Below are 23,243 nucleotides of genomic sequence, written 5' to 3'. Positions count from 1 at the left end.
GACGGAGGTTGTGTCTTGGCTCTGAAACCACACCACCATCTTTGTTATTGCGGGGGAACTCATCTTCAGCCAGAGGGACATCGTACGGCTGATTGGCCAGATTGAATTAGGGCTGGTTTTTGAATGTGGAACTGAATTGTTTTGCAGCGTGCAGCCTGCTTGATTCATCGTTACTCAGAGACCCATCTGGGAGGAGGAGCACAAGGCATTGTGGGGGACGAGCATCTGGGCCTGGAAGCCAAACAACCAGACAAGAGCCTCTGAACTAGTGTTGTCAAAAATATTGATTTTTCTATACATATCGATTCTGAATATTTAAAACAGTTTCAATACTCATTTCCCGCAATATTGATACTTTCTGCACTATCGATACCAGCTGGCTTTCTCACTGTCTTCTCTCCTACAGCAAGTTGTTGACACACAGGCACACACACGCTGGCTGCAGTGCACACATTGCCCCTCCCCCTCACAGACCCGTCTCGTCAACAAATCCTCTCATTCGCTCCAAGTGCAGAGCCTCCGCAACTTGTCGTGACAGCTCCTCTTTCAACATCACTCTGCTCGTTAGCAGTGGCTACATCTCACACACAGACAAAGTGACTCTGCTCCAGGGGCGTCATTTTGGTATGGCAAGGTATGGCACTCGCCATACCTTGGCAAATAAAAATGTAAAAAAAAAAAAAAAAATGTATTACAATTTTGTATGTTGATTTAGAATTCGAATGTCAACATTATGAATGAAGCTTCGAACTATTCGGTACAGCCCTAGCATGTTTTGATATTGTCAATTATCTCACTTTTACTAGGTGACTTTTACTGTGACTAACTGAAATATGCCCAAAAAAGGGGAAAATGGACATAGGGACGTTTTTTAATCAGAGGGCAGCAGAGACAAGTGATACAGGGACACAGGTAAGGCCTAACAAAATTAATAGTTGGTTTCAGGTTGCCGACCGACCCTGCCGATTTAGGTGCGACCCAATATATTTTATGAGTTTTTAAAAAAAAGTTATAAAAAAAAAAAAAAAAAAAAAAAATTTAAGAATAAAGTTTCATAGAAATCTTAGTCAAACATTTGGTATTATGGATATTAAACATGCTGGCAGAGTACATGCATCCATGTTGTTGTGAACATTTTAATTAAATAAAGAAATTCCCTATCCATAGTCGCCGTGGGAAAGAATAAAATAAAAAAATAAAATAAAATAAATTCCCTACCTACCCATGGCCAAACTGACAACCAACCTGAAACCAACTATTAATTTTGTTAGGCCTAAGGTCTTACAATATAGTGATTATAACAGTGCAGTTCAGCATTCAGTAACCCATACTTTTTGTGAACGTGTTTTTGATACTACATTCTGTTGAACACACACCTCAAAACCGTACCTAAGGAAAATTGGCTCAATTGCAAGAAAAGTAATAGACAGTTATGATATTACATTCTGCATAATTCGTATGCAAAATATTGTGGTTCCCTGCTTTAGTCTGTTGACACATTTCTATACTAAAAATGCTTGTGTAGTCCTGTGTCATACCTAAATGTCATATAACTGAATTGTATAGAAACAACTCACCAAAAGTGACTATTGTACAACTGATTTGACAAAAAAAATCCACTTCAATTTTGTGTGCCGATATTGTATTGATAGTGACGCCAAATATCTATATAAAAAAAAAATTTTAAAGGAAAAAAGCACCACAGGCAATGTGGAGGAGAGAAACCTTAGATGGGCGGTTCAAGGGGGGATCTCCCAACTTGGATGACGGTGATAATATAGTGTTGCTATAGATCAGTGGTTCCCAAACTGTGGTGCGCGCACCCCTTGTGGTACGCGAGCGCCCTCTAGGTGGTGCGTGACATGAAAAGGCTAATGTTGGTCAATAAAGAAAATTTAAATAAAAAAATTTACAATAAAATTTCATACAAATCTTAGTCAAACCTTTAGTATTATGGATATTAAACATACTGGCAGAGTACATGCATCCATGTTGTCGTGAACATTTTAATTAAATAAAGAAATTCCATATCCATAGTCGCCGTGGGAAGAGATAAAATAAAAAATAAAAACTGTGCACGGAAACCAGCAACAATTTTTTCTAACAGAAACCCATTGGGGGGTGCGTCAGCTAGGTCGGGAGGTGACAGGGGCCAAAAAAGTTTGGGAACCGCTGCTATAGATGATCGATGGGTGGAGAATAAAACAGGCGAATAGTTGGTATGTATATACATCAGTGCATGTGAGCGGCGCGGCGCGGGGAGCGGAGCGGGCGGTTTTGACGTGAGCGAGGAGTGGGTTTTAAAATGGGTCGGCGCGACGTCCGGAGCGATGATGTAATATACATGTAGTACAATGCCAAAGCAACAGATGGCGATGTACAAACATGAAGGCCATTTTCAACCAATGAGAAGGGTGAACCGTCACTCACATCCTGTTAGAAAAAGTATATGACGCCATTGTTGTCGTCGTTAGCTTACATGCTAACGTTAATGGCAGCGACCATAGCATTGTGGCTAGGTTAGCTATCATCGCTTAGTAGAGCTAGTGAATGGATAAACAACGTTATTTAACATTGCAGAATAATTACAATGCGGCTCAATACAAACAATTGTTAAGGGGCCCAGGGAGTGTAGACTGTTGTAGTTTGAGCTAATGTACACCATGCTCCAAAAAAAAAATAATCTGCCGGGCGATGTGGAGCGGGGAGCGGTCGATTCAAGGTGAGCGCTGAGCGAGCGGAGATCGACTTGGGGGCGGGGTCAACATGAGCGATTAGCGGAGCGGAACAAGCCGTCTAGAGCGAAGAGCGGATTTCACGCCCGCGCCGATCCGCTCACGTGGCCTGATATACATATACAGTACGTGTAATAAAACACATATGTACATGCAATAGCAACTGAGGTACATAAGAACATTTTCAAAAAAAATATATAGAATAGAGCTAAGAACTCCAACTGCCAAAAGTAAGGCTAACCCTAACCACAACTCTAAGCATAACCACTTCGAAGCAGAGAATATATATGTACAAGGCGGAAGAGACCCTTCGGAGCTAAACCAATCAGAGAGGGTTTTCGCTGTACGCGGGCTAGCCAGTCAGAGAGCGTCTTCGCAAAAACTGCGGCTACGGAAAAAAATCACGCATCTCTCTCGCCCCTCCCGCACCTGCCCCTTGACCCCGAGTACGGTGGCCTGTACACTCTGTCGTATAACGCACACACATTAACATAACACCACAGTCATCGGTAGTAAATCAATGAGATTGTGGACTCTGATGAGGACGTGATTGAGGAGGTTTAAGTTAGGTTTACAAAACCTTCACATTTTATTATGTTCTGTTAAATCCTGCAAAGAGGCTAGAGTGAGGAGTCTGATGATTAGGTTAAGTTACAATTTAAGCTTAAGATTGACGTGTATTGATTAATCAATCATCAATCAATATATAAAAATAATTTGCATAAAAAGAATGTTACTCTGACCTCTTATTTAACTGTGTATTCTTTATCTACTTGAACGTAATACCTTATCTACCTGAAATGTACTGAAATTTTTTATATATATGAGACATAAATTCGTTTTAGAATTCTTGGCTGGTAACAGATCTGCCTGGCTGGTAGTGTGCAAGGAGCAGTTTGCGTGGTATTTTTTAAATGATAAGGATGTTTAATAACCTTTTTCATCATAAAAGTTCAGTGCCCCGAAATACAAAAAAGCCCCCGAAAATAAAGGGGGGCAAAAAAAGCCCTAAAAAAAAAAAAAAATATAATATTATTTCCAACCCTGCATCACACTCACCATCAATGACTCCACCATCACCCCCTTGCCCCTAGTCCGCAACCTTGGTGTCATCCTCGACCCCGCCCTCTCATTTGACCCCCATGTCCGCTCCATTGTAAAAACATCATATTTTCACCTCCGCCAAAATCCATCACTGCCTCTCCCCCCCTGCTGCTGAATCCCTCATCCCTCCCTTCATCTCCTCCCGCCTAGACTATTGTAACTCCCTCCTCACTGACATCACCTCCCGCTCCCTCAATAAACTGCAGATGGTCCAGAACTCAGCCGCCCGCCTCCTCACTAACACCCGGTCCCGTGAACACATCACTCCTGTCCTACACTCCCTCCACTGGCTCCCGATCAAGGAATGCATCAACTTCAAAACACTACTCCTCACCTTCAAAGCCCTCCATAGCCTGCCCCCCCCCCCCCCCTACCTGACTGACCTCCTTCTCCCTCCCCCCCACCCGTTCCCTCCGGTCCTTCTCCACTGCTTCCCTCATTGTCCCGTCATCCAAACTTAAAAGTTTGTGACCTAAGGCGGCTAGGTCGTTCAGCACATAACAACTGATGAGGACTGCGAGCAGGCAGAATGGTCAGAGAGAGCAACAAGAACAGGGGCGGGGCCTGTCATTGCTATGCCGAGATGATAATGATGATGATGAATATTATAAATGTGAGTTTCCTTCCGGGTGTAAGTTAGATCTAGACACAAAGCTGACGTGAGCGGACGTGGATCAGAGACTTTCATCCCTCTCTCACCCTCGCCGGTGAGGGAGGGGAGATGACACATCATCATTAGCTTCGGCTAATGGGAGAAGGGTTTTGGCTAACGACGAGGCCTCAGCCACCATTGGACTAAACTAGGGGTGGACGGTATAAACGGTATACGATATAAACGGTATGAATTTGCTCTACGGTATGGATTTTGACTATACCTTGTAACCGGTAGAGCAGCTCTAAAATAGCAATGACGTCATGTAACCACAGCGCGACTATTTCACTCGCATTTGCCCCTAAAAATAGATAGAATTAGTCATAGATAATAGATATGTGCGAACTGGAAAAAGTTATTTAGGAGCACAGAGGCTTCGCGCAGTGGGCGTGTCAACACGCACTTGTCATTTCATAATAAACACAGAAGCAAACTAGCTCTTCCGCCCTGCGTTTGAAGGCTGTGTGACAACTTCTCTCGCGAGTCGCGCAGTTTCTATGTGTAATGTAAACTCTGCGACGAGTCCAATGGTCCAACATGCTTTGCATCCTCGCCATTCTGGAATGTCCACGTCGCGCTAAAACCTTATGTAATGTTAACTGTCGATGTACTAGTAGCCTCAGCAAGCTAACGTTAGCTGGCTCCACTAGCAGCATGTCGATGTACTAGTAGCCTCAGCAAGCTAACGTTAGCTGGCTACACTAGCAGCATGTCGATGTACTAGTAGCCTCAGCAAGCTAACGTTAGCTGGCTCCACTAGCAGCCTCCTCCCTCCCTCTCTCTCCCTCTCTCTGCTAACAATCCTGATTCGATTCTTGAACCTATTTAATTAAAAGGGAAGATATTGATGGACATTAGCTATAGTATAGCTCAGCAGCTGTAACAGAATAACAGCTGCCATACCAGTGTTCTACCCCTTCAGAAGCATTTATATAGACATTTTAAGATAAGTTAATATACTGTGATATATACCGTTACAGTCTATGCTTCAAATTATACCGTGATATAAATTTTAGACCATACCGTCCAGCCCTAGACTAAACAGCAGAAGAGACGATAGAATAATGAATTTAGTGTTCCATCAAAGACTTTTCAAGGACAATACAAGATGGGTAACATCTGAGGCTTTTGTTTATGTAATATGTAAAAATCCTTATGTTTACGGATTGCATTAAAGGGGGATGACAAAGATTGTACAGCCAGTATGAGACGTCGGAGAAATAAACATAACGCAGAAACTACATGAGCCAACGATGATAAGTGGCTGATTGATCCAAATCTAACACCAATCTCATATTTATACTGAATATCGGCCGATACCGATCGCTGGCAGATCGATCGGGTCGTCCCTAATAAACAAGATATTTTTTGTTCTTACCTTTTCACCAGTGTCCACCTCCTCCGACTCAGTCTTGATAACCACATCCTGGGTGTTGACCATGGCCTGGGTGTTGTCCAAATCCTGGGTGTTGACCACATCCTGGGTGTTGACCAGGGCCTGGGTGTTGACCAGGGCCTGGGTGTTGACCACCGCCTGGGCCGTCCCTGTGGAGTCCAGAGCCATATTCCCAAGTTGCTCGGCTGCAGCCAAGTCTGTGTTTTGCGTGGCGTCAAAGAGTCCGCGGGGCGTCCCTGGATCAGGGCTGCTCTCCTTCTCAGGGTTCATCACTCCTGTCACCATTTCTATCTTCTTACTCTTAGCCCCCTCCTTGTCTTTCTTTCCGCTAGGAAGCGTACGGGACATTTTGGCGCTCTTCTCTGCACCTTTCCCGGAGTTGGCGGTGGGTCCGGTGCCCTCGGCCTGGGTCCGCCCTTGGCCCTCTTTCTTGGCCCCATCTGTCACTGAGGCCTTGCCGCTGTCCTTTGAGTTCTTGTTCCGCTTGGACTTTGCTTTGCTGTCTTTGCACGGAGCGCTGGTCACCGGGGCAACAAACGTGATGTTGTCCGGCAGGACGGCGCTGCCCCCTCCCTCCTTAGTGCCGGACATTTCAAGCTTGTCTTTCTCTAAATCCGCGTCGAGGTCAATAATCAGATTTCCTACACCGATGTCCCATTCGTCGCCGCTGTCGTACGTGTCCACCGCGTTAGAGTCCACACCTGTCCCGCCTGCAGTGCTACTGCTTAGGGACATCTTAGTGCGAGCGGCCCAGGCACGCCACAGTGATGTCTGACCTTCTCAGACAGCTGGGAGAGCGGCCCAGGCACGCCACCATAACATCTGACCTTCTCAGACTACTGGGAGAAGGGTCGCAGCCTTAGGGTCGTCTCGGTTTCCCCTTCCCGGTCACCCACATTTTGACCTGCAAAGAAAGAAGAGAAGAACAACGTAAGTAGGGATGCCCCGATTGATCGGCCAGCGATCGGTATCGGCCGATATTCACTCAAATAGCTGGATTGTGTATCGGTCAAAAAACTAAAAACAAAAAACGATAACAAAAGAAATAAAGAAAATGTATATAATATAATAAGAAATAAAATAAGAAATAACAATTCAGTACATTTATATCTATGGTTAATTTGTTACATTTAGTTTCACTAAGTTAGGAAAGTAATGTTTTAAGCCGAGCCTGATGTTGCCTTTCTGCACAAAAGAATGATCCCAGTCTCTTCCACACAGTGAGACACACCGTTTATTAATTGAACAATGGGTATTTACATTTACATTTAGTCATTTAGCTGACGCTTTTATCCAAAGCGACTTACAAGTTCTGTACGACAAGTCATCAGGAAGGGCACAAGTCTATCAGCTGAGTAACAATGGTGGTTACAATGTTGGTGCTACAGTGTAGGTTAGTATATTAGGACAAGTGCATGACAGTAAGAGTAACAAGTAACAAAACCAAAAACGATCGGTATCGGCAGTGTATCGGCCGATATGGCTCATAGAATATCTGTGATCGGTATCGGTGGCAAAAAACGTGATCGGGGCATCCCTAAATGTAAGGCCTCAATCCTGCGTCAGACCAAAGCTTCGGTTCAAACCTGAAGGATATCACTGCATGCATGTATGTAATGTAAATATCTGTATAGACTGGAGTTTAAATGTGGTAAACTCTAATGACAGACATTTCTCTGTAGCAGGGCCTGTGCAGGGAGCAATAGTGGAACTGCTATAGTGACGAGATAAGGGCCAGAGAGCCAAGGTCACCCACAGAGTTAGGGAAACATTCAGGAAGAGATAGCCGACGAGCTAGTAGTTATACGTGTATATATGGGTCAGAAGCCGCTGACGGCCGTTGCCAGGGGGACAATTAAAGAAATAACAAAAGATTTATTTAAACTAAACTAGTCTGCAGCCAATAAGTATGAGTATCAGTGTGTGTGCAGTGTGTGGATGTGGTGTATGTGCAGCATGAGTGTTGTAAGTGTAAAACCAAAGCACCAAACAATCAAACAACCAAACCAGATATGTGGGGAGTTCGCCAGAGACCAGAGGCAGCCTCTCTCTCATATCTTGACTGGGACACACCGGCCCAGGTGTGCCCCAATTAGCCTGACGAACCTTCCACACCGGCCCAGGTGTGCCCCAATTAGCCTGACGAACCTTCCACACCGGCCCAGGTGTGCCCCAATTAGCCTGATGAACCTTCCACACTGGCCCAGGTGTGCCCCAATTAGCCTGACGAACCTTCCACACCGGCCCAGGTGTGCCCCAATTAGCCTGACGAACCTTCCACACCGGCCCAGGTTTGCCCCAATTAGCCTGACGAGCCTTCCACACCGGCCCAGGTGTGCCCCAATTAGCCTGACGAGCCTCCCCCAGCTCTGCCAGCTAGAGCAGAGCAAGCAAACACAATGTGGGGGAGGGTCGTCAGTCACAATAGCGAGCGAGACGGACCGACACCAGGCCTCCTCCTCCTCCTGATGGGGAGGGGGACCACGAGGTAGAGAGAGAGCTAACAGGCTAACAGACAGGCTTCGGCTAGCAGGACAGGCCGCAGAACCACCAAAGCGATCAAGAAAAACTAGGGCTTGGCGATAAAACGATAACGATAAATATCGCTATAAATTATTTCCTCGAAATAAACATGAAACGTGGTCGCAAAGTTTCGATATATCGATTTTACAAGTTTGGCTCCGTTCAGCCTAGGCTCAGCACACTCACTAACAACAACCAACGTTACGTGATGACGTGCTTATGCACCACAGCTCAGGACTCAAGGCTGCTAGGATACTTAGCTTGCACGGCGCTATTTTATATATTTACGTGCCGAGTATGTATGTGGCGTGAATTCTGATGCCACGGTTATAGTAGTGTGTGGTATACGGTGGACGTCGTTGCAATGTATTGTGTATTGTGTATTTTAGGGATATATTTATTTAGTACATTGTCATGGGATACACTGCTCGCTCTGGCTAACTGCTAACGTGCGCGGACTGATGACGACATCAACTCGAGACATTCACAGCAGAAAAACAAGTCTATTAATAGCCCGTCCATCGGTGCCGGGCATAAAAAGTTAATTAAACTTGACAGACATTATATCGACGATAATTATCGATATCGAGTTATATGAAAATAATTTAATAATTTTATCGCGATAACGTTTTTGGCCATATCGCCCAGCCCTAAGAGAAACTATTAATCTAGTTTCTGATACCATCAAAGACTTTCATTCTGTACGAGATGCTATGTTTATGGAAAATAAACATCCTTTTGATAAAGAGACGATGACTCGAGTACAGTTACATTATTTTGTCCGAATGCATTAACGGGGGAAACAGTGCGACAGCCAATGCGTGGGAGGACTGCATTCCACCAAATGATTGCCTCATCATCAACAAATAACACAATGCAGAAGACTTCACGGAAGGGCAGATGAAGGCAGATGATGTGGCTTTATATTTCTCAAACAAATCATATACTGTTTATAAGATCTATTTTCTAGTGTTCCAACGAAACCTCAATCAACAAAATCCATCCATAGATTCTGGCTGTGCAGGACGAAATGTAAGGGATCGTCCTTATTGCATAATTACTGTACTACTGTAACTTTTCCCGTGACAACACAGGCCTCTTGACAATTTAGGCACTGTGCCAATGAAGATATTTTTTAATTGACGAATATTTTGAGAGAGCAAGTTGTTTTTAATGTTTAGTTGGGATAATAGAACCTCAGCATTATCCTCCACAATAAACATTTCATTGGCCTGCTTCCAGCGTCTATTCTCCTCATGGACCCGACGACACGTTATTATAAACGTTTATTCTGGAGCATATGAGTGTGCGGTGGTACAATTGGAACTTGAGTGCAGTCAATAATGATAATAATAATAAACTGTATTTATATAGCACCTTTCATACACGGATTGCAGTTCAAAGTGCTTTATATATAATGAATACATAATAAAACATGCAGCAAGAGAAATGCATAACACAAATACAAATTGCAGCATAATGCAAAATCTAAATGTAGTTTAAAAATCAATCAATCAATAACGCCGACAACATTGGGAACGCCAATGTTAAATAACAATATTTAAATAATAATAAATACGATTGCATGGGATCTCTGGGTGGCTGCATGGCTCAATGTCATCCTTCATTTCATCCAGTAGATCAAGGATTGATTGAGCTGGCAACCTGTGTCTCCACTCTCCGGATGATTTCGGTCTCAATTAAATAAAAAAGGTGATATTCTCCTTTGAAATATTCTTTCATGGGCACGGCTGGCATTACGATTGTGTTAAATGGGCACATAAAATCGTCTCATATCGATCGCAGGCATCTGAATCGAATCGTATCATATCGTGGCAGACTTTGATATATCGGAAAATATCATATCGTTGTCCAAAGAATCTATATCGTATCGTATCGTGATGAAACTGGTGATTCCCACCCCTACTGTCTAGAGTACTTGATTAGAAATACAAAACAATGAATAAAAAAAAAGGAAACTTACAGATGTGTTCCATAGACTCATAGGAATTGTGTAAAATTGCCCAAATAGTGAAAGAAATAGTAAGATAGTTCCCCTTTAAGGTTATTGCTGTATATGCTAATGTAACAAACATATCTCCTCAAGCTGTTTTCCTTCAGTTCAGTCACGCTGCTCTGCTGGTCGTCATGGCAACGTGTTGATGGGCTGGACCTTCTGTAGTGGATACTGATCCAGGACCAGTGTTCGTCATGGCAACGTGTTGATGGGCTGGACCTTCTGTAGTGGATACAAATCCAGGACCAGTGTTCGTCATGGCAACGTGTTGATGGGCTGGACCTTCTGTAGTGGATACTGATCCAGGACCAGTGTTCATCATGGCAACGTGTTTATGGGCTGGACCTTCTGTAGTGGATACTGATCCAGGACCAGTGCTGGTTATTCAAGCATTGTGATCAAACACAACACGGGTCAGACGTTGGTCTGTGTCATGCAGGGTGAGGTGCGCTCAAAACCCAAAACCCATATGGAGTCCATTTCCTCCATTAGCAGCCGATTGACGTCAGGCTAAACCAATGAGACGTCTGGAATCATCAAAGACATGAGGCCTGACGCAGAGGTCAAGCTCCAGGTCCTTCATTCAGGCTTCAGTGTCTAATTAACACTGAGACGTATCAATACGGTGAGGTCAGAAACAAGCCCTTCTGCAGCTCCACAGGTCAGAAACAAGCCCTTCTGCAGCTCCACAGGTCAGAAACAAGCCCTTCTGCAGCTCCACAGGTCAGAAACAAGCCCTTCTCTCTCACTGCAGCTCCACAGGTCAGAAACAAGCCCTTCTCTCTCACTGCAGCTCCACAGGTCAAGCCCTTCTCTCTCACTGCAGCTCCACAGGTCAGAAACAAGCCCTTCTCTCTCACTGCAGCTCCACAGGTCAGAAACAAGCCCTTCTCTCTCACTGCAGCTCCACAGGTCAGAAACAAGCCCTTCTCTCTCACTGCAGCTCCACAGGTCAGAAACAAGCCCTTCTCTCTCACTGCAGCTCCACAGGTCAGAAACAAGCCTTTCTCTCTCACTGCAGCTCCACAGGTCAGAAACAAGCCCTTCTCTCTCACTGCAGCTCCACAGGTCAGAAACAAGCCCTTCTCTCTCACTGCAGCTCCACAGGTCAGAAACAAGCCCTTCTCTCTCACTGCAGCTCCACAGGTCAGAAACAAGCCCTTCTCTCTCACTGCAGCTCCACAGGTCAGAAACAAGCCCTTCTCTCTCACTGCAGCTCCACAGGTCAGAAACAAGCCCTTCTCTCTCACTGCAGCTCCACAGGTCAGAAACAAGCCCTTCTGTCTCACTGCAGCTCCACAGGTCAGAAACAAGCCCTTCTGTCTCACTGCAGCTCCACAGGTCAGAAACAAGCCCTTCTCTCTCACTGCAGCTCCACAGGTCAGAAACAAGCCCTTCTGCAGCTCCACAGGTCAGAAACAAGCCCTTCTCTCTCCACTGCAGCTCCACATGTCAGAAACAAGCCCTTCTGCAGCTCCACAGGTCAGAAACAAGCCCTTCTGTCTCACTGCAGCTGTTTTATCTGCTGCTTCACTGAAGGATGTCTTCTGACGACCAGCTACTGGATCAGGACCAGCTACTGGATCAGGACCAGCTACTGGATCAGGACCAGCTACTGGATCAGGACCAGCTACTCTGGAGTCACGATGTCAAACACAATGAAGACTTTGTGAAAAGGAATTGTTTTACATCGTTAAGATTTCTTTACTCATTATTATTACATTCTATTCATCTTTATTTTGTAAAGTATTTTGTTCTCATACATTTTGAGTCAAATGTGACAATTGTCCAACATGATGAACTTCAACCTTTAATAGAAAAGGAGAAATAAAGAAATTGGCATTATGCTTTTGTAATTATAGGCTCAGTGTCTTCATGTGTGAGTTCATATTAGACCGGTCGCATTATTGCAAGAGGGGGGGGGGTGCGGTTGAATGGTACACTCATGTAATCTGTTTTATTGTGTGTGTGTAGTGTTGTGAATATTGTGACACATTGCACTGGTATTGCTTATTTTTCTACTAAAGTTGGGCGTGTCGTGTCTAAATATAGCCCATTATATTGACCCATTCATTGTTAAGACGACCTTGCTTCATCTAGCTGGGCTGATTACATAGCATGGCCCTATGGTATTAGCCAAGGTTTATGCTACAAGCAGATCTTCTGGTAAGAAGGGCTAAGCTACTCTGTTTGTCTGCCACTAGCTTAGTACATGTTATGTTGACTATGCCAGCTGTCTCGTGGTTTAGTGGATTTTGACCAAACAGCTTAAACAAAAGCTCCCAGTATCACAGAACAAGTGGCTGGGCCCCGGCGTGGGGGGGCCCTGTGCTCCAGGGTCAGGTCCTCACCCTGTGAGATGTGGGGCCCTGTGCTCCAGGGTCAGGTCCTCACCCTGTGAGATGACAGGCCCTGGCGTGGGGCCCTGTGCTCCAGGGTCAGGTCCTCACCCTGTGAGATGAGTACTGTTAGTGAGTACCCTGTGAGTACTGTTAGGCTACTGCTGGCCATTCAGAGTTCAGAGTTCAGAGTTCAGAGTTTTTATTTGCCACATGGAATAATACAATCATAGTTTCTTCATTAAAAAATCATAAATAGCCATTCCATGGACAAAAGGAGCAGGAAGAAGAATAAATCTTATAATTACCTGCCCCTTATTCCTAAACTAACATGTATTTTCTTAATGGTCGGCGTATAACCTTATTTACACAAATAATCATTTATACCATTATAAAAGAAACACAATCCACAGTTAAACAAGAAAAATTTAAATAATAATAATAATGATAATGAAGAAAAAAGAAAAGAAAGAGGAGAAAAAAAAATATCTCACTATTCAGATCACATTTTGATTTTCATACTGACTAAATATTTTTTTTTTATACATTTTTTTGAATTGATAAACACATTGATAAACACATTCATCAAGCGAGACATTGCTGATTGTTTATTTATTTTATAAGACTATGACTACCAACTGCCTAGCCAGCCGTGTCAATCAATCTTGGATGTAGGGCTGGGCGATATGGAAAAAAATCATATCGCGATAACGATATGATGATGTTATCATATTTCTCGATATCGATAATTATCGAATTGTTATAAGTATTAAAAAAAAAGAAAAATTTAATAACAGATGTATGTTTATTTTGCAGCAATTCTTTGTCATTGCCGCCATCTTTAGTGTTACATCCCCTCACACTCCAGTTCTCAGGCTGCAGCTGGTTTAAAAGCTAAAGTAAACTGGCTTCTCTGCTGGCTGTGGCTCCAGGGGAGTTGAACAGTTCTGGCTCTGCTAGTTTATTTTCGATCTTTTGACGCTTTTTTGGTGGACAAACCACCGCACATGTAATAATAATAATAATTTAGGACCTGCTCCGAGGTCATCATTTGGCACACATGCGAACCATGCATACAATGCGTATCTGCGATTAACCCATCCCGTCGTCCTTCCCCCCCAAGGGCAGCCGGGAGCAGACAGGCGCCGCCACGTGAGCCGCGCCAGGGGACCAATCCAAGTGCTCCTGTCCGTCTTCGTCAAGGACGCCACAGCGTTAGCGATCTTGTTGTTGTGCATGTTTTTCCATTGGGTTTATCTTATCGGGGGGGGAAACCCTTGCGAGCACGGGGAGAACATGCAAACTCCACACAGAAAGGCCTGGGAGATACCCCACCTGGGTAACATGGCATCATGGAAACCTGGTCCCCAAGCGGGATTCGAACCCTGGACCTTCTTGCTGTGAGGCGACAGTGTTAACCACTACACCACCACATGTGCACCGTGACTCGTGACTGGAGTCTAGTTCTGCTAGCACACATAGCCTACTGTGTACAGACGGTTTCAAACTATTTTAAATTAGAAAGCAAACAAAAGCGTAACAGTAACAGTAAGAAGCATTTTGTAAAAAAGTATTCTGTACTTCTGTATGACAACTATTAAAGAAACTTGGAAATAAATGGACAAGAGAAAAATAAATCTCAATTTGGTCAGTATTGTCATTTGGACAAGCAAAGCCATTACTTTAAGTTGCAGGCAAGAAAGACAAGTCTGTCCACTGTCTCTGGTTTTAAAACTGCCCTGTTGCAGGTAAAAAAGAAGAAGATTTTTTTTATTTTTAAAGAAAGAAAACGATTTTTCGATTTATTTCGATATTCGATATCGATTATTAAAATATATCGCAATATTTATCGTTATCGTTATATCGCCCAGCCCTACTTGGATGTAATGATAACATTACCACATTGGGCCTAACAAAATTAATAGTTGGTTTCAGGTTGCCGACCGACCCTGCCGATTTATTATAATTTATTTAAATTATAATTTTTTTTTTTTTTTTTTTAAAGAATAAAGTTTCATAGAAATCTTAGTCAAACATTTGGTATTATGGATATTAAACATGCTGGCAGAGTACATGCATCCATGTTGTTGTGAACATTTTAATTAAATAAAGAAATTCCCTATCCATAGTCGCCGTGGGAAAGAATAAAATAAAAAAATTAAATAAAATAAATTCCCTACCTACCCTGGCATGGCCAAACTGACAACCAACCTGAAACCAACTATTAATTTTGTTAGGCCTTGGCTGTTTCGATGGCTCATTGATTTAACTACTGTAGCTAGCAAGCCAAGTTACTTACCGTTCTTTGTACAGCTTCAAATGTCGAACAAAGTTGGAAGTCGTTGCGTCTCCGTCTGTGATTTTTGACCCGCACGTTTTGCATACTGCAGATTTGTTGTTGACCACCACGTAGGGGTGGACGGTATGGATTTTGACTATACCTTGTAACCGGTAGAGCAGCTCTAAAATAGCAATGACGTCATGTAACCACAGCATGACTATTTCACTCGCGTTTGCCCCTAAAAATAGATAGAATTAGTCATAGATAATAGATATGTGCAAACTGGAAAAAGTTATTTAGGAGGCTTCGCGCAGTGGGCGTGTCAACACGCAATTGTCATTTCATAATAAACACATCACCGCGGCGCACAGCAAGTTTCAATTTCAGTTCCTGGCATTTTTAACCAGTGGAGAAAGGTAAGAGATTTCCCTATAGTTTTTCTTTTATGAATTATTCTACGTTAATAAAACATACCTGGTGATCAACTACAGTTTGCTGTGAACATTATGATATGTGTGTAGTGTTCTGATAACGACGGCTGGGCAGCGGGAGCTGGATGCTGGATTTTGCAAGAAACATGCAGCTGCAGAGCCGCAGAGCGGGGCCGCTGTGCCTGCACAGTGCAATACTCCAATTCAGCCATTGGCAATTCAGCCGTTGGGTGGGGGGCGCTGTTGAGCGGGCCTGTGACCGGACCTGAAAGCGCCCCTGCTCTGCGGCTCTGCAGTTGCATACTATTGGGATTCGTTGGGAGCAGCACGGAGTCTCGACTCTGGACTTATTTTATTTGGAATATAATGACTATACGCAAAAGTAGCCTAGTTTTAAGTTAAAATATTATAAATCTACATGCCTTGAGGATGTCATTCTTTATATAGCCTGCCTATCAGGCAAAAAAAAACTGATACCGTGATATATACCGTTACCGTCTATGCTTCAAATTATACCGTGATATAAATTTTAGACCATACCGTCCACCCCTAACCGGTACCCAACGGTACCCTTTTTCCTGTACTTTAGTCTCTAAAAATGTAATCTACCTACCTCAGTTGTAAAAAAAAGAAAATCCAAACTTAATATTTAACACTTTCCGTGCCAGCCATGCGGTGCCTAGGAACCCTGTTGCGTGCCACCGCTCTATTCAATGACAGAGCTCTCATATTTGTGAACGCATAAACTATATCTTAAATTATGGCTATGTGTCTAATATGGCCGTCGCTTATCAATGACTTGTTTGCAGTCAACATTTGTCGAAACGGATTTTCTTTTTAATATTTTTTTTTATCGGTTAATTTCCGTTTTATACCATTTTGAAAAACGCTCGTTTTTTTAAAGTTTGAGAAAAAAATTTAGATTATGTGATAATCGCCCTTTACTGGAATACACTGGAATACACAAAACACGTTGTCATTTTTCGGCTTATTCATGAATCGTTTTCAAATAAACGATTTATCGATAGTATACGTGTACTTATTCTAGTTAAATACTGAGGTTCTAGTTAAATACTGAGGTCCTAGTTAAATACTGAGGTCCCAGTTAAATACTGAGGTCCTAGTTAAATACTGAGGTCCTAGTTAAATACTGAGGTTCTAGTTAAATACTGAGGTCCTAGTTAAATACCGAGGTCCTAATTAAATACTGAGGTTCTAGTTAAATACTGAGGTCCTAGTTAAATACTGAGGTCCTAGTTAAATACTGAGGTTCTAGTTAAATACTGAGGTTCTAGTTAAATACTGAGGTCCTAGTTAAATACTGAGGTCCTAGTTAAATACTGAAGTCCTAGTTAAATACTGAGGTCCTGAGGTCCTAGTTAAATACTGAGGTCCTAGTTAAATACTGAGGTCCTAGTTAAATACTGAGGTTCTAGTTAAATACTGAGGTCCTAGTTAAATACTGAGGTCCTAGTTAAATACTGAGGTCCTAGTTAAATACTGAGGTTCTAGTTAAATACTGAGGTTCTAGTTAAATACTGAGGTCCTAGTTAAATACTGAGGTCCTAGTTAAATACTGAGGTCCTAGTTAAATACTGAGGTCCTGAGGTCCTAGTTAAATACTGAGGTCCTAGTTAAATACTGAGGTTCTAGTTAAATACTGAGGTCCTAGTTAAATACTGAGGTCCTAGTACACACACTAATATAGCCAGTTGACCTCCCAGGCTCCGCCAAGCTTAACTTGACCAGGGAAAGCAACACATGTGATTGGCGAGTCAAGAGAAAAACTGGTAAAAAAAGAAGCAGCAGAGAGAAGCAACAGAGAGAAGCAGAGAGAAGCAACAGTTGACGGAGAAGCAGAGCCAGAGAGAAGCAGCAGAGACAAGCAGCAGGTCTTAACCTCTTAACCTCGCATACGTCCCGACGTGCCCATGGGCGGAACGCTCAAAGTCACAGCACTTTGCGAGCGTCTAGGGCTGCATTTTTCGCAGAACATATAAATGACCGTTAGAAAGATGTATTTGTTGCTGTTCGAACGCCACCTCACTCGACCAAATCCTTGCCTCAGTTCTCGAGTTACATGACTATATGTCAGGCGAGCGTCTTTTTACACACGCGCATGAGATGACCACCCCGGACTCCCGACGATCCAGAACTGCCAATCATCCGCTGATGGCGAGAATTATTGGTCAGCATCGTAGCCAATGAGTGTAGCTTTCCAATAATACCCCAGGTGGGGGGGTGCAAATAAGGGCTGTAGGTGAAAGTTGACGAGCGAAAACCAGAAGTGAATCACACTTGAGAATGAATGGCCATGGATGAGGAAATGGATTTTCGAGAGCTTTTACTTTTGTCGCATGGTTTACCCGGATCTCTCTCAAAGACCCAATTCTGAGCGGATTTTTATAAAATTTGGACCTGTACTACATGCGATTTCAGGCTATTATATGGGTCCGCGTTGTTTCCCAGCTTATACCTATTTTATATTGCAACCACTACAGAAAATGTTGAGTACACAAGTTCAACTCAAGTTCAGACCTCTGGTACTCTTATTTCATTAGCACTAAAAGTTTGCATTAGTAACTTCAGAATGTTATCTTTCAAAAGAGACCAGGCTCATGCATGTGCTATAAGTATAAAGTATAAAGCTAAGCTTTGCAAAAAAAGTATGCAGTCCTCAAGTTCAAAAAAATAAAAAGGCCACTGTTTTGCCCGCCTGTTAAGAGGTTAAGCTACTTATGTTAAAATGACTGGTTGGATTATGTGGCAGAGCTGTTCAGAGAGCAGCCTTGCTGCTTAAACCGCCTCTAATTAAACCAACCGTAGCCAGAGTCCTTCAACAGGATTAGACATGATTACAAAATGCCCATTCATCACCGTCAGAAACACCCTGTTCAAATTGAAATCACTCCTGAAAGGAGCCTGCAAAGCCCTGCCTCTGTGTGGAGCTGGTCAAAACTCAAAGACCACATGAGATCCAGCCTCCCAAGAACATCAGTCATGAGATCCAGTCTGCCAAGAACATCAGTCATGAGATCCAGTCTGCCAAGAACATCAGTCATGAGATCCAGTCTAGAGATGTTCCGATACCATTTTTTCCTTCCAGATCCGATTCCGATACCTAAGCGTTGGGTATCGGCCGATACCGATACTGATCCGATACCAGTGCATACATTAAAAAAAAATAAAAAAAATAACTTATATAAATCATATATATATTTTTTTTTATTACATATACTGTTTTATATATACTGTTTTTTAGTAATAACTAGAAAGTAATGGTATTTATTCAACAACAGGTGATTGTATAGATTAGTAGGGCTGACCTTCGAAGCTTTTTTTGGCAATCGAAGCTTCGGGGCCAAGCTTCGATTTTAATTCGAAGCTTAAAATAAAAAATTAAATTAATAATTTTTTTTATAATCTTTTATTTTTTTTATATATCTTATGTTGTGGGACTTGTACAGCACTTTGGTAAACTTTGTTGTTTTTAAATGTGCTCTATAAATAAAGTGGATTGGATTAATTAATTAAGTAGCCCCTTTCGTGACTGTGCCAACAACAAGGTTTCACTCGGCTGTGTGATTTAATTCAAGGTGGATCGCTGTTGTCGTTTGAACAACTTCAGATTTCATGGGAACTACCAATCCCCCAAATCAAGAATGTTTAAGATGAATGAAGTAAGATTTTGATTATTTGAAATATGGCCTGTGTAGACTAAACTATGCACAGAATTATGTCAGTCTACAAGGTCCGGATTCTACATGGTCCGGCAATGTAGACCACCTTGTAGACTCCACTACAGACCAATTATCAGTGAATGTTCATGCATTTTTAAGAAGGGCTACTTTCACAAAAAAACAAAGAACTCACCAAAACATCTCAGTAGCACCTTATCTAAATGTTCTATTTCATATATGGAGATTCATATTTATTTATGTATTGCATGCATTTCTACATTTTATTTCCTATTTTGTTTATTCATCCCAGTATCTTTCTTTCTTATGTGTGGAATTCTACAAGGCATGTAGGTGTATATGTGTTTGAGGATGATATCCTTCAAACAGGCAATAGTGATGATATAATTTGAGCAGTGCTGAGCTGGGTTACTTTCCTCCAGTGTATTTGTCCCCCGGCCCCACCCAATGGCCCCATGCATGCGCACACACACACCCACACACACAAATCAACGTAAAAAAAAAATGATTTTTTGTTATATATATATTAGTGCTGTCAGGCGATTAAAAAAATGTATCTAATTAATTACAGGATTTGTAATTAATTAATAGAATTAATCGCATTTTAATCGCATAACCATTTTATGCCTGATATTCTATATTCTATAATCATATTTCAAATTGCATGTGTCCGGATGGCAGAATTCAGTACTGTATCTACAAAACCTTCTGTTTAATCATCTTCCATCTATTAATTTGCTTAGATTTTTCAGGTCTGGTCAATTTGAGCATAGTGTTATTCACAGTCAAAGATAAAAAAAAATTGATATTCTCATTTGGTTCATTACAATTTACTCAAGCCTAACAGACAGTATTTCTGACACTGGGAATACATTCCCTGAGATCCATAGATGTCCCTAGAATCAGATACCAAGAACATTAAAATGGACCATATAAAAAAAAGTCTGTAAATGTGTATTCTACTTTATTATGGAATGAATGAGATAAAAAAAGATTATATATAAAAAAAAAAAAAAAAAAAATGTAATTAATTTGAGTTAATTTTCATAACGCAATAATTTGCTGTGTAATTAATTAATCGAATTAACGCGATAAACTGACAGCCCTAATATATATATATATATATATATTTTTTTAAACTTCGATTTTTTTTTAATGTTCGAAGCTTGTGCCATCGAACGAAGCTTCGAAGTATTTAAGACAGCCCTATAGATTAGTATTAGTATCATTAATCAATGAGTATATATATGCAGATATACCCTACTCCAATGATCCGCATGGATGTTAGACGGTGTTGCACTCGCTACCCAGTCTGTTAGCTAGTAGCTAGTATTACCGTTAATGTTGTGATTTTCGATGCAAAATAAATATTCAACATTCTCTTTTGAGACTCCGCCTCAGACTCTTATCCTTTGGCACTTGGAACTTGCTGTACTTTGCTTGCAGGTCTGCAGCCATTATTGCTGGATTATGAATAGCACCAACTTTAGCCACGGTAACGTTATCAGCTCGTCTTCCCCGCATTGACATTTGATAACGTTAGTCAGCTAACACTAGTCAGTAGCTACTTGACTTAAATACGATTCACCGTGGGTGCATTATTGTTTTTTTTTTTTTATCCACTTTTTCTCCCATTTTCTATATTTTCTCCCATCCCAATTTCGTATCATCCAATTCAACCCTCCCCTGTCACGAACGCTGTTTCTTGCCTCCCACAAGCCGGCTGCAATGTGGACTAAGTCATACATAGCACAAGTCCCCTCCGGTACTTGAGGTAACAGCAGTCGCATCTTTTCACCTGCGCAGCTCGATCTCTCAGTGGCGAGAAGTAAAGCGTGGGAGGCTCACGCTGCCCCCGACACTTCCTGATTCTACTGCGCAGGCGCACCAACCGACCTGTAGGAGTCGCTGTCCACAACGCCCGATCCCCACCCATCAGTTTCGCACCCCCTAATACGGCCAATGTGTATTAGTATGAACGACCAGCTAAACTGAAAGCAATGTGGAGCGCTGGGCTCGAACAGGCGAGCCCAGAGTCTCTGTATTCGTGGCGAGCGCCTTGCCCACTACGCCACGTAGCCGCCCCGTGGGTGCATTATTGTTGATAGACGGACAGTGTCAGGTCCTGGAGAAAGGACAGGCGATCATCTGATTTGATGTAACGTTAAAGCGGATGTTGTTCCAACTAGCTAGCTTTTCAGCTAATGCTATAATAACACCAGCAAGCAAAACACATCCCGTCCGAGCTCCCCGTCACACATCCCGTCCGAGCTCCCCGTCACACGCTCTGACGGGACAATGGAATTTAAGAAAGTGTATCTGCTGTTAAAATGACAAACAGCATCACACTTTAAAACACGTTCATTTTATAATCCTCACTCTCGGCAGGAGATAAATGACGTCATGGGATCGGAGGCTAGAATTTACGTGTACTCGCCGATACCAGCATTTTAGGCAGTATCGGCGGCATTTCCGATACTGGTATCGGTATTGGAACAACTCTAATCCAGTCTGCCAAGAACATAAGTCATGGGATCCAGTCTGCCAAGAACATCAGAATCAGTTTGACTTGATACGGCGACAGAGCTTTACACAGCCGGCCAACTCCACTGACAGTAGGGGTGGGACGATACATCGATCCAGATCGATATATCGATCTATTATCAATAATCAAATAGGATCGATGCAACCAGGGAGCGAAATTAACTTTTTGACTCACCGGCCAGTGGCGGGTAGATGGGAAGAATCTACCCGCCAAGCATATTTCTTACCTGCCAAATTTTTTTGATTAAAAAAAAATATATATATATATTTTATATAAAAAATTATTTTTTAAATAAAATATATATTATATAATCATACTTGTAGTTGTATTATCTGCGAGACATCGCCACCACGCAATAAGTCAAAATGCTCGCTATCTGCAAACAGCTCCACTGTCTGTGTGTATACTTGAGTAGCCTCCAGCTCCAGCAAGGATTCTCCGGCCCTGCAGCTAGACCCTATATTCAGCTAGACCCTACATTCAGCATGCAAGGATTCTCCGGCGATGCAGCTGGACCCTATTGGTATAACGTTACGGTTCTTTTGTAAAATCACATTCAACATGCCCTCAGCTAGAATACGCATTCAATCAATGTTATAAGACATTGATATCAGGAGCTATCTGTAGCTACTGCTAGCCCGGTAGATAACGTTAAGACAATTTAGTTTACTGGGACAGATAGATCTAACGTGAGCTAGCTAAAGTGAGCTAGCTAACGAGGGAACGGAGGTATTATGCACTCGAGTCGACTATTGCTGGAGCATTTGTTGATATCAGCAGCTATCAGTAGCTAGCCAGCTAGATACCGTTAGACAATGCCTCGTCATGTATTAAACTAAAAGTGAATAGTTGACTGGGTCATTGTTTAAACAGTAACGGTAGCTCATGGAGGTCCGCTCTTCTAGACTAGAGCAGACTGCCTCTGTGTTGTTGACACGAGCACTGCGAGCAGAAGCCCTTAGCCAATAGTATCCCGCTGCAGGGGCTGGGCGGATATGACTCGTTGCCACGGTTTCTTTCAAAATAAGAGTATCATACGAACCTAATGTTGCTAACTGCCGGAGCCATCGATATTATGACTGGAGATGCGCTTGGAGCGGAAATGAGACCCGCACAGATTTTCAAAATAAGAGTATCGTTATGAACTTGATTGATTACACGCCACACAGCGGGCAGCCCTCTAAGTGTCAAGCGCCAAAGGTAGAAACTGAGCGCCCCTGGCGGGCGGCGGGCTTTAGTTTCGGTCCCTGGATGCAACGTAAAAAGATCGATTCATATTGCGATACTCTTATTTTGAAAATCCCCTCGTGAGCATATCCGCCCGGCCGGAACAACAACATTAGCTCAGTGCAGCTCCGTGTGTAGACGTTAGATAGTATTGCTTCAAAGTCCGCCTATTTTGCCCGAAATAAGTGCCTGTTGTTTTTTTCCCCACAAGGGGTTAAATGCATCTAACATGCTTTCCATCCTCTCCATTCCTTTATGCCCATGTCGCGTTAAATACCGAAATGAACGTTGCGTT

At 42.6% G+C, this 23,243-nt stretch overlaps 1 protein-coding gene across 1 annotated transcript in view; it reads right to left on the bottom strand.

Moving 5' to 3' along the window:
- LOC311231144 (zinc finger protein 609-like) overlaps positions 1 to 23,243 on the bottom strand; it is a 246,193-nt gene that overhangs the window by 130,995 nt on the left and 91,955 nt on the right. The window contains exon 2 of the mRNA XM_084317648.1: positions 5,870 to 6,791. Within this exon, the coding sequence (XP_084173774.1) occupies positions 5,870 to 6,622 (753 nt within the window). The 5' untranslated portion in view covers positions 6,623 to 6,791. The remainder of the gene's footprint in view (positions 1 to 5,869; positions 6,792 to 23,243) is intronic.

This window comes from Notolepis coatsorum (assembly GCF_963971535.1).
Source record: "Notolepis coatsorum genome assembly, chromosome: 6".
Lineage (NCBI taxonomy): Eukaryota > Metazoa > Chordata > Actinopteri > Aulopiformes > Paralepididae > Notolepis > Notolepis coatsorum.
Note: the sequence above shows the minus strand (reverse complement) of the source record. Positions and strands in the feature narration are given on the sequence as shown.